Source organism: Fistularia commersonii, chromosome 34, assembly GCF_037954325.1.
Source record: "Fistularia commersonii isolate RoL2024-O1a breed Wild chromosome 34, RoL_Fcom_v1.0, whole genome shotgun sequence".
NCBI classification, from domain to species: domain Eukaryota; kingdom Metazoa; phylum Chordata; class Actinopteri; order Syngnathiformes; family Fistulariidae; genus Fistularia; species Fistularia commersonii.
Window position 1 is genome coordinate 550,154 of NC_141317.1, and position 12,636 is coordinate 562,789.

Genomic DNA, 12,636 nt, shown 5'->3' on the forward strand with positions numbered 1-12,636 from the left:
GAAACAGGTCACCAACATGGCTGGGTTTAAAAGGGGGCATTTCAAAGAGGCAGACCCTCTCAGATGTAAAGATGGGCAGAGGGTCACCTATATGTAGCAAACTGTCTGAAAGTTGTGGAACGATTTCAGAAAAATGTTCCTCAACATAGAATTGTAAAGACTTTGCTGATCCCATCCACTACAGTGTACAATATTATCAAATGATACAAAGAATCTGAAGGCATCTCTGTCTGCAAGGGACAAGGCCGAAGCTCAAAATTAGATGCTTGTAATCTTTGGGCCCTTAGGCAGCACTTCATCATGAACAGGCATGATTGTCTTCTAGACAGCACCACATTGGCTCGGAGCCATTTCCAGAAATCACAGTCGATGTAAACCGTTTGGTATTCAATCTACAAATTTAAGTTCATATTGCATTATGTGAAGAAGAAGCCATATGTTAACACAATCTGGACACAATCTTGGCCAAAGCTAATTAAAACTGGTTATGAGGGAAAACAGAAAACTTTCTAGTGGTCAGATGAATTACGATTTGAAATTCCTTTTGGAAGCCATTGGATTTTGTGTCCTACTGACTAAAGAGGATAAGGACCATCCAGCTTGTTATCAGTGGACAGTTCAAAAGCCTGCTGCATCTCTGATGTTATGGGGTTGCTATAGTAGCTTTGGTGTGGGCGGCTTACAAATCTGGAAAGAAACCATCAATGCCGAAAAGTTTATAGAGGTATAAAGAGCAACATATGCCCCCAACTAAACGACATCTCTTTTATTTAGGGCCTTGCATATTTCAGCAAGGCAATGCTATACCACATACTGCATCCATCACCGTGGCAAGCTTTGCTGAGGAGGCTCCTGATGCTGAACTGGCCAATCAAACACATTTGACACATCATGAAACAAATGCTCTGGCAATAAAGGCCTAGGGCTGTTGAGCTGTTAGAATATTGCATCAGACAAATATGGGACAACATTCCTCTCTTAAAGTTCCAACAACAGGTCTCCTCACTTCCCAGACATTTAGAGACAGTTATTAAAAGAGGCCATGCAACACAATGGTAGACATCCTCCTGTTCCAACGTTTTGGAGCTGTGTTGCTGCTGTGAAAATCAAAATGAGCCCACATTTTTCCATTAAATGGTAAAATGTATTTTTCACATTTATTTTGGAATAAAATATGGGTTTGTGAGATTTGCAAATCATTGCATTCTGTTCTTATGTACATTTTGTGCATCGTCCCAACTTGTTTGGAATTGTAGTCCTACTAAAATCACTAAATTCTCAAAGACGACAAAAAAAAGAGACAAAAGAACCGACTTGAAGTTATTTTCCAAACTCAAAGCTCATCAGCTGTTAGGCTCAATAGGCATATAGGCCAATAATATTGGCCAATAGCCAATACTTCACGCCATCCTGTCTTGCCAGGGGACATCCAGTCCATATGCTTTTGCTTTTTCTATTTGTAGTTTTTGACCTGATCAAAATTTGAGATTTGAATGTGGTGTTGGAAATGTCCCAAAACTGTTCAAGCATTTATTTGGTTGAGCAGTACATTTAAGTAACTACACTTTTCTCCTACATGTGTGTAGTTTATGTGCATGGAAAAAGTCAAAATGATTGCGCAGTACCACTCTGATTTCAAATGGAAAGAAGGCGGCAGGGGACCCTGATTTCTTAGCCTGTAACTTACAATGCTCTCTTTTTCTGAAGCTGTTGGTGGACCTCAGTAATTTCTGACGACAACAAGACATGTATTCTAGTTTCAAGGCTAAGTTAGGGGGTGTAATGTAGTCGTAAATCCTGTGCAACTTAACATCGAGACTATTGTGCCTGGCACAACTGCTCCAACATTGATTCCACTCCATTCTAAAGCATTAGTATAAAATTGGGTGGGGCAGCATTCTGTTAAAATAGGTCTTTGTGAAACCTACATACACATCATATTCTTATTTTTAATGTAATATGCATCATTTGTATGTTTTCAGTCAAAACTCATCTTAAATAGACTGCATAACCACCACCTGGCAAACCAACTACCAATCTAGTGAAAGTTAATATCTAACATGTGCTGTCCCCCTGATGGACTCATTCCTGATCCAATCCATCCCCGTCACTCCCAACAAGGAACCTCGACATCTCTGTCTCTGCTCCCTCCAGCTCTGCTTCCTGTCTTTTCCTTCTACTGTTTGTAAATTATACAGTATTGTTGGTCTCACCACTCACTTCTATACCTTTCCTTTCATTTCAGCTGTATTACACATTAACCATGAAATTCTCTCTCCTCATTTCAGCCTACATGACCATATTTCTTCACCTCTTCCACACTCCAGTGCACTGGACTTTTGACCCAAAGTTTTTCTTTACCTCCATTCTCCGTAGCTTCACCATTCCACTTAGGTTCCTCTCATTCACACATATGTATCCTGTCTTGCTGCAACCAACCTTCATTCCTCTCCTTTCCAAAGCATACCTCGACCTCGCGAAATTTCCCTCCTCCTGCTCTCTGCTCCCACTACAGATCACAATTTCATCTGCAAACATCATAGTCCATGGAGGTTCCTGTTTAACCACATCTGTCAGTCCGTCCATCACCACTGCAATAAAGAAGGGGCTCAGAGTTGGTCCGTGACGATATCCCACCTCCAACATGAACTTCTTTGTCACACCTACTACACACCTCACCACTGTCTCACAGCTCATACATGTTCTTCACCAGTCTAACATAGCTTTCTGACTCTCAAGACTTCCTCTCTCAGCACCCTGTCATATGCTTTTTCTACAACTACACAAACACAGTGCAGCTCTCTCTGGCCTTCTCTATAATTACTGCATCTGTAGTACTCTTTCTCAGCATTAAACCATACTGTTGCTCACAAATGCTGACTTCTGCTCTCAGTCTAGTTTCCACTACTCTTTTCCATAACTTCATTGTATGGCTGATCAACTTTATCCCTCTATAGTTACGCAATTCTACAAATGCATCCTCAGGGCGGCACTGGCCTGTGTCTCTCCAAGCCTGCCTTGGGGGGGCACAGAGCAGTGTCTCCCTGTGCTGGTCCCAAGCCCAGATAAATGCAGAGGGTTGCGTCAGGAAGGGCATCCGGCGTAAAACTTTTGCCAAAACCAAACATGCAAGTCAACCAAAACTACACCATACCGGATCGGTCGCGGACCGGGTTAACAACGACCGCCATTGGTACTGATGACCTACAGGGTACTAATGGAAATTGGGCTACTGTGGGTCGAAGAACAAGAAGAAGAGGAGTGCGTGTTCGGAAGCAGAGAGAGAGGAGGAAAGGAAAGAGCCTGGGACTGAGAGTAGGGAGTTGAATATTAGGACTATGACAGGAAAAGGTAGAGAGTTGGTCGACATGATGCAGAGAAGGAAGGTGGATATACTGTGTGTCCAGGAGACCAGGTGGAAAGGTAGTAAGGCTAGAAGCTTAGGAGCAGGCTTTAAGTTGTACTATTATGCTACTGACAAGAGGAGAAATGGAGTAGGAGTTATCTTGAGGGAGGAGTTTGTTAGGAACGTCCTAGAGGTGAAAAGAATGTCAGATAGAGTTATGAGTCTGAAATTGGAAAATGAAGGTGTGATGCTCAATGTTGTTAGTGGCTATGCCCTGCAGGTGGGATGTGAATCTGAAGAGAAGGAGAAGTTCTGGAATGAGTTAGATGAAGTGATGCAGAATATTCCCAGAAATGAGAGAGTGGTAATTGGTGCAGACTTCAATGGACATGTTGGTGAAGGCAATAGAGGGGATGAAGAAGTGATGGGCAGATTTGATATCCAGGATAGGAATGCAGAGGGACAGATGGTGGTAGAAAGGATGGAAATGGCTGTAGTGAATACCTTTTTCCAGAAAAAACAGGAACATGGGTAACTTATAAGAGTGGAGGTAGGAGCACGCAGGTAGACTACTTCTTGTATAGACAAGGTAACCTGAAAGAGATCAGTGACTGCAAAGTAGTTGTAGGTGAGAGTGTAGTCAGACAGCATAAGATGGTGGTTTGTAGGATGACTCTGGTGACAAGGAAGATGAATAGTACAAAGGCAGAGCAGAGGACAAAGTGGTGGAAGCTGAAAAGGGAGGAGTGTTGCATGGTTTTCAGGGAGGAGTTGAGAAAGGGTCTGGGTGGTCAGGGTGAGCTTCCAGATGATTGGACAACTATTAGATTGGACAACAAGTATTATCAGGGAGACAGGTAGAAGAGTACTTGGTGTGTCACCTGGAAGGAAAGTACATAAGGAGACTTGGTGGTGGAATGAGGAAGTGCAGGAGTATATACAGAGAAATCTGGAAAAGCAGTTGGTCCTGATGATATACCTGTGGAGGTGTGGAAGTGTCTAGGAGAGGCAGCAGTAGATTTTCTGACTAGATAATTCAACAGGATCTTAGAGAGTGAGAAGATGCCTGAAGAATGGAGCCAAAGTGTGATGGTGCCTATTTTTAAGAATAAAGGGGATGTGCAGAATTGTAAAGGGGATGTGCAGAATTGTGGCAACTATAGAGGGATAAAGTTGATGAGCCATACAATGAAGTTATGGGAAAGAGTAGTGGAAACTAGACTGAGAGCAGAAGTCATCATTTGTGAACAGCAGTATGGCTTCATGCCTAGGAAGAGTACTACAGATGCAGTATTTGCTTTGAGAATGCTGATAGAAAAGTACAGAGAACGTCAGAGGGAGTTGCATTGTGTTTTCGTAGACCTAGAAAAAGCATATGACAGGGTGCCAAGAGAGGAGCTCTGGTATTGTATGAGGAAGTCTGGAGTGGCAGAGAAGTATGTTAGACTGGTGCAGGACATGTATGCTAGCTGTGAGACACCGATATGGTGTGCTGTAGGGGTAACAGAGAAGTTCAAGGTGGAGGTGGGACTCCATCAGGGATCAGCTCTGAGCCCCTTCTTGTTCGCAATGGTGATGGACAGGCTGACAGATGAGGTTAGACAGGAATCCCCATGGACCATGATGTTTGCGGATGACATTGTGATCTGTAGTGAGAGCAGACAACAGGTAGAGGAAAATCTAGAGAGGTGGAGGTATGCGCTGGAAAGGAGAGGAATGAAAGTTAGTTGCAGCAAGACAGAATATATGTGTGTGAATGAGAGGAACTCGGGTAGAACGGTGAGGCTGCAGGGAGTGGAGATCAAGAAGCTGGAGGATTTCAGGTACTTAGGGTCAACAGTCCAGAGCAACAGAGAGTGTGAAAAAGAGGTGAAGAGACCAAGCACGTCCAAGCACGTTGGAATGGGTGGAGAAAAGTGTCAGGGGTGCTATGTGATAGAAGACTATCGGCCAGAATAAAAGGAAAGGTGTACAAGACAGTGGTGAGACTAGCGATGATGTATGGACTAGAAACTGTAACAATGACCAAAAGACAGCAGGCAGAACTAGAGGTTGCAGAGATTAAGATGTTGAGGTTCTCTTTGGGAGTGACCAGGATGGCTAGGATCAGGAATGAGTCTATAAGAGGAACAGCACATGTTAGATGTTTTGGAGAGAAGGTCAGAGAAGCTAGACTGAGATGGTTCGGTCATGTACAGAGGAGGGATAGAGAATATATTGGTAGACGGATGCTGGAATTGGAGCTGCCAGGCAAGAGGTCTCGAGGAAGACCAAAGAGAAGATTTATGGACGTAGTGAGAGAGGATATGAAGGTAGTTGGTGTGAGAGAGGAGGATACAGAGAATAGGGTTAGATGGAGAAAGTTGACTCGCTGTGGCGACCCCTGACGGGAAAAGCCGAAAGGAGAAGAAGAAGTTACGCAATTCTGCACATCTCCCTTATTCTTCAAAACAGGCACCATCTCACATATCCAGTCCTCAGGCATCTTCTCATTCTCTAAGATCATGTTGAATAATCTAACCAAAAACTCTACTGCCATCTCATCTAGACACTTTCCATACCTCCACAGGTATATCATCCGGACTAACTGCCTTTCCACTCTTCATCATCTTCAATGCCCTCCTTGCTTCACCTTTACTAATTTCTGCTACTTTGTGGTCCACAGTAATCACCCCTTTTACCCTTTACCCTTTTTCATTTTGATTCAACAGCGCTCTAAAATACCCTTTCCATCTTCCCATCCCTCTTCCGGCACCTGTCAATACAGTACTGTACTCCTGTCTGCTCTCCTCAGTCCCCTTCCCTCAGTGCCCCACTTCTTCTTTGCCACCTTGTATGTACTGCTGCACTTACTCATTCCACCACCAAGTCTCCCAATCTACTTTCCTTCCAGGCGACACAGCAAGAACTCTGTCCAGTCATGTGGAATCTTTGCCTGACCATGCAGTCTTCTCAACTCCTCCCTGAAAACCATACGACACTCCTCCCTTTTCAGCTTCAACCACTTCGTCCTCTGCTCTGCCTTCATCCTCTTCATCTTACTTGTCAACATATTCATCCTCAAACTGCCATCCTATGCTGTATGGCTACAATCTCACCCACCACTACCTTGCTAGTCACTGATCTCTTTCAGATTACATCATGTATACAAGACGTAGTCTACTTGTGTGCTCCTACCACCACTCTTATCTAATCGCAACAGCGATTTCCATACTTTTTGCACCATCTGTCTGTCAGTGTTCCTATCCTGGATGCTAAACCTGCCCATCACGTCTTCATTACCTCTATTGGCTACACCAACATGTCCATTGAAGTCTGCACCAATCACCACTCCCTCCCCTCTGGTGATATTCTGCATCCCTTCATCTAACTCACTCCAGAATTTTTCCTTCTCATCTAACTCACATCCTACTTGTGGGGCATAGCCACTAACAACATTAACAACATTGAGCATCACACACAATGTCTAGCTTCAGACTCATCAGTCTGACACTTTTTTTTACCTCCAGATCATTCCTAACAAACTCCCCCTTCAAGATTATGTCTATTCCATTTCTCTTCCTATCAATACCATGATAGTACAACTTAATACATGACCTTCCAACCTTTCCACTTGGTATCCTGAGGACAGTATATCCACCTTCCTTTTCTGCATCATGTCAACCAACTCTAGCTTTTCTTGTCATTGTCCCAATATTCAAAGTCCCCACTCTCAGTCACAAACTCTTGCCTTTCCTCAAGCATTCCCATCACCCTGAGTGCAGGATCCTTTGTAGATAATGAATGGGAGGAAAATAAAATGCTACTGTATGTACATATTAAACCTCCCAAGTGTAATTAGTGACCAGACTTAAACCTATCTATATTCAATTTGTGCTAAAATAGTCATGAAATTTCTTTAATTTCAGCATTTCTTTAATAGCTAAACTTGGCTGAGCATATTGTGATAAACTTTTTCAATCATTATTTTGTGACCACTAAAATGCATAATATGAATTATGCATACATGTTTAGTTTATGTCAGTGGAACTGGTGGAGACAAATGTCAGGGGGCACTAAGCGATTGAAGCCAAAATGAAAGGAAAGGTGTACAAGACAGTGGTGAGACGATGGGGCGATGCTGTATGGCCTAGAAACGGTTCCAATGACCAAAAGACAGGAGCTAGAGGTTGCACAGATGAAGATTCTTCGGTTCTTTTGGGAGTGACCAGGATGGATAGGATCAGGAATGAGTCTATCAGAGGAACAGCACATGTTAGATGTTTTGGAGAGAAGGTCAGAGAAGCCAGACTGAGATGTTTTAGTCATGTATAGAGGAGGGATAGGTAGACGGATGCTGGAATTGAAGCTGCCAGGCAAGAAGTCTCAAGGAAGACCAAAGAGAAGATTTATGGATATAGTGAGTAAGGATATGAAGGTACTTGGTGTAAGAGAGGATATAAGAAATAGGGTTAGATGGAGAAGGTTGCTTAGCTGTGGCGATCCCACAGCTAAGCAACCTTTTCCCATGCAAGCAAGGGAAAAGCCGAAAGGAGAAGAAGAAGCAGTAGTTTGGTTTATGTTGAGTGTCAGATTCATTATTGGGCACATGGACCAGTTTTCTGTCATTTTCTGCTTGTTAGTCTTCTGGAGAATGATTCTGACACTCACTTGGTGTCGTTGTTTATCACAGTAAGGGGATTTCTGACATATCTGCTTGTGCTCCACTTCTCCACTGTCTCCAGCGGAGTCTATATTGTGCGGTTTATCATTTTATGTTTGTTGTCACTAATCTAGATCAAGTAAGACTGTAAACTTTGCCATTTCTAAAGGCTTCAGGATGAAGATTAACCTTTGCCTTTAATGTAGCTTTATGGAAATATATTTCATAGTTTAAATGTCAATTTTAATACCTGTCATGTAAGAATGTAGCATTTACATTTTTTTAGTAATGCACTTGCACTAGAGATAACGCATTCAGAGTTTATTTTTTTGGTATTTTAAACTGCTGCGTGGCTTAACTATCCTAGTCAACCTCTCTGTTTTTCCAAATGGCTGCAATTTTGTTTGCATTAAAAGGTACTACATTTATCCTTCCCCTGCATTTGAACTTGAATCTACTTTTGGCTGCCCACTTTTTGGGTCATAAAGCAGTCGTGTGCTAGTTTTGTAACACTGAGGAAGTAATCCTTTAGAATCAGTTTTTTAATCTCATAGAGAAACCAATTCACTAAGCTTTACTGAATAATAATATTTTTCTATACAGATGTATTGCTCGATTTTGGCATATGCTGCTTTGAAGGAAGCCATTGTCAACCTTCTGTTTTGCATCATGTGCTTTTTTTGACAGAGAAACAGGGAACTTTTCAGCCCCTAAAATGTATTTTTGTTTAAATCAGATGAAGAAATGCACACATTTTTGTGTTATCTGATTAAAAACCAAGAAAAGATTCTTCAGGATGTGGATGACTCAGAATAACATTCCTCTTTATTACTTTCAAATTCAAAATTTGACACTTACCCATTCACTGAGATGGAAACAAACATTTCAAGTGGTCCTCACTTGATGGGCTTTGCGATACTATTAAAATACGTCTGCCAGTGTTGTGAGTGAGTATGCATTGTATGCGCTTACCTGCGCTCATTGGCCTATATTCATTCAAATATAAACATAGGAAAAGGAAAAGTCAAATAGCACAGTACAAATGGCCGATATGTATGCAAATACTGTGCGGTAAAATGGTAGAAACGGTGTTTTCGCTTAACGATGAAATCGCTTAACAACGGACCCCTTGGAACGTAATCCTGTCATTAAGTGAAGACCACCTGTATGTGTTTTTCAATCAGTATTAAAGGAAATGTGTGTGTGGTTGTTTGTTTTGATGTAACGCAGTAGCCGTATAGCAATGTAACAGTATTTTGCTGTCACTTTCTATGATAGAGGGTGACATGACTGATCAGGCCAGCTGCCCACAATCCAGTGGTTCTGATCCGCAGACGGTCATCACTGATGCTGTGGTCATATCTGCTGGTACTGTTAAGGTGAAGGTAGGAGCCCATCTCTCTCCACATAGCCCCACATCAAGACACAACCCCTTCAACGAGGACTCTGACACAAATACCTCAGCTGATGTCACACCAGTTCATGTAGCCCACCTCAGCAATGCTGCTAACAATGGAGAGGAGACAGAGATCTTAAACAATGAGTTGGAAGTAATAAGGTACCATGAATACAAAATCTTTTGCTACTCCATATAATATTCACATGCAATCATTTGGGTGAAACACAACAAAATTCCCTGGTTTCACAGAATGGCAAAGAGGAGAAAACCGGTCAAAAAACGACGTGGGAAGGACCCTGCAGATTCCAGCAGCAGCATCCATGACAATTTATCATGTGAGCACCAAGAACTGAATAACAGCCTCCAGAGTTTAGAGGATGTAAATGCACTGAACTGCACTGTAATTCAAGTTAATTATGAGGAGGAGTTGAAGAAAAGCAGCACACCAACAGAGGCTGTGGAGGAAAGAGATGAGGATGGGGGAGAAAGCCTCCTTAGGCTTCCTAAGATGACTGACACGTCAATGCACACTGTTGGCCAATCCATCTGTGACATCATGGACAGACTTAATGGGGCTATGGATGAGGAGGAGGTCTGGGATCAACTTGACAAGGAGGACGCAAGTAATGAAGTTCAGGGCCAAGAGCCTCCTGCATATCAGCCCTTTCGAGATGATTCAGACAGCAAGCCGCCTGATCCAGTCTTGGAAGAAATGTCCTATTCCACCCTGGGCACAGAGCTCAACTGCATGCAAGCATCTCCTACAGCTAAAGACTTATGCTTCTTTACCTCCAACAGTCCAGACACTGATACCACAGGTAGTGGCCACAATGACTCTGCAGAGCCTGGTTGCACGCAAACTCTTTCAGGTGGCCATGAAGATGAAGAAATGTCAGAAAGTTCAACACAACAAGAACCTGACAAAAACAAGGGAGAGGAAGGCTCACAAGGAAATAACACAGGCGTAAATGAAATTGCTGCCATGGAGGCAGAGGAAAGGACAGGCGAGGAAAATCTTAGTCCTTTAGAAAGTTCTCACCCTGCAGAGTTTAAGTAAGTAGTTTTTTAGACTTGTGGCTTTAATTTGTTTGTTTTATTGATATCTAGTTACTGTTCCTCACAATTTGATTTGTTGTCAGGGTGGACAACAACCATTTGCTTCTCCTTATGATTCATGTCTTCAGAGAGAATGAGGAGCAACTCTTCAGGGTAATGCCATAAAAGGTTTTTTTTTAACAATCTTTTTTTAGAATTTTAAAAGCTACACGCCAGACTGTGTTACTGTTGAGCTATTCTGCATGCTCTTCAGATGAAATAATCTATCTTGGTTGGGCTAGATGGATGAATATTGAAGTTGCATGTTTCTATATTGTTTCTATGTTTCAAAGTCAATTGTGTTTTCAGATGATGAGAATGAGCACTGGCCATATGGAAGGAGACCTACAACCTCTTTACCTGTTGCTGACCGACTGCTATATCTACCTGCTTAGGAAAGGTAAAACACTAAAGAAATTCATTAAACAAAAAGCAAAAAAAAACCAAGACGTTTTTTGTTTTGGGAGTTCAAAAAAACAAATAAATTTAAAAGAACTTTAAATTAGCATGTCAGCCTTGTTAAGACCAAGAAAAGGCTAAATGGAAAGAAAATTAGAATCAGTGCGTTCTAAGTTTGAACATATTGTGATAGGTGTTGGAGTCAATGTAAATTCTAATTTGCAGGGGCAAAAATTAAGTTTTTCATTTCACATAATTCAATTGAAATGAAATTAATTTTGTAAACTGAATGGCGTGGTACAGGAGGCAGAGCAATCGTTTGTGGAACCGAACTTTTCTGGTTCGATTCCCGGCTCCTCCTAGTGTTTTGAAGTGTTTTTGAACCCCTAACTGCTCCCTTGCCGCCCATCGACAGCAGCCTACTGCTCATGATTAAATCCATGATGGGTTAATTGCAGAGAATAAATTTTCCAACAGGGATTAATAAAAAATAAATTGTGTTTATTATTATAATTTCATCTATACGTGTCCATTCAGAAAAGTTCTCTACTCTTTTTGTTTACTCTATATAAGTGGTTACAAAAACACAAACAATCAATACTAGTTTATTCTGTGAGCAAAATCTGAATTGTTTTCAAAAATAACTTTATTTTGCATTTACTTTTGCCTCCATAGGTGCTGCAGAAAAGCCTTATACAGTAGAAGAAGCGGTTTCTTACAATGAGCTTGACTATCTTTCAGTAAGAATTTCAAAGATTAGCTGTTTTCTCTCACTTTTGTTTGGCTTGACATGGTTTCTGATTGATTATACTTCACTGCTTAAGTTTCATTTTGTCCAACACTATATTTTAAACCAACAGAATATAGATGTAACAAACATTAAAAGAGGCAACTATTTTTTTTATCATGCAAGGTTAATTTATTTACAAACGAAGAGTAACAAATGACGTGACAATGTTATGTAATTTTTGATTTTTGTTTCTAAAGATTTTTTTTTATATAGGTCGGCCTTGACCAACAGACGGTGACAATTGTTTGCACAAACAGACGAAGAAAATTCCTGTTAGACACAGCTGATGTCTCTTTGACTTTGTGAGTGTGTAACTGTGAGTTTGATTCACACTATTAGTAGCACATCACCCATGTCCCCCTCTTCTGCTCACTCTTGCTATCAACAGCTGTAGATACCATCTTGATTTAACCTCGAAATCAAACATCACATGTAATCCTCCTTAACAATCTCTGTTTCCTGTTCATCCCCAGATGGTTCCTTTCCATCCTCCAATCAGCCATGGTTCAGGGGTGTCGTGAGCCTCCCTATCCTGCAGTACTGACTGATGCCACCATGGAAAAACTTGCTCTTACTAAGTTTGTCTCTCAAGAATCTCACTGTGAGGTAGAGATATGTTAAATGCCTATTGCATATGCAGACCTATGCACATGCAACAACTTTAGTGTCAACCATCCATCATTAATTAAATGACTAAATGACCTAATACCATTTAACTGATAATCATTTTTCAGTGGCAGCCTATTGATATTGCCCATAGTGCATTTGATTGTTAATCATTTGTTAAGAGGTTTCTGGCAGAAGAAGGTGAGGTACACATCCCTACAGGTTAAGAATCTCCTCTGGAAATGTGTGGTGTAGCGCAGAATATTTATAACAAAGTAAATGTCGTCATTGCTCATGGCTAGTATAACATATATGCAAGAAAGACAGCAGAGCATTTGGTTGAAATGCTTGTACTGCTA

General features: G+C 41.5%; 1 protein-coding gene across 2 annotated transcripts in view; it reads left to right on the forward strand.

Moving 5' to 3' along the window:
- plekhm2 (pleckstrin homology and RUN domain containing M2) overlaps window positions 1-12,636 on the forward strand; it is a 34,733-nt gene that overhangs the window by 5,031 nt on the left and 17,066 nt on the right. For both annotated transcript variants that reach the window (XM_086142118.1, XM_086142119.1), the window contains 7 exons: window positions 9,267-9,546; window positions 9,637-10,440; window positions 10,527-10,596; window positions 10,792-10,882; window positions 11,557-11,621; window positions 11,885-11,973; window positions 12,145-12,277. In XM_086142118.1, coding sequence (XP_085998244.1) covers window positions 9,267-9,546; window positions 9,637-10,440; window positions 10,527-10,596; window positions 10,792-10,882; window positions 11,557-11,621; window positions 11,885-11,973; window positions 12,145-12,277 — 1,532 coding nt within the window. The remainder of the gene's footprint in view (window positions 1-9,266; window positions 9,547-9,636; window positions 10,441-10,526; window positions 10,597-10,791; window positions 10,883-11,556; window positions 11,622-11,884; window positions 11,974-12,144; window positions 12,278-12,636) is intronic.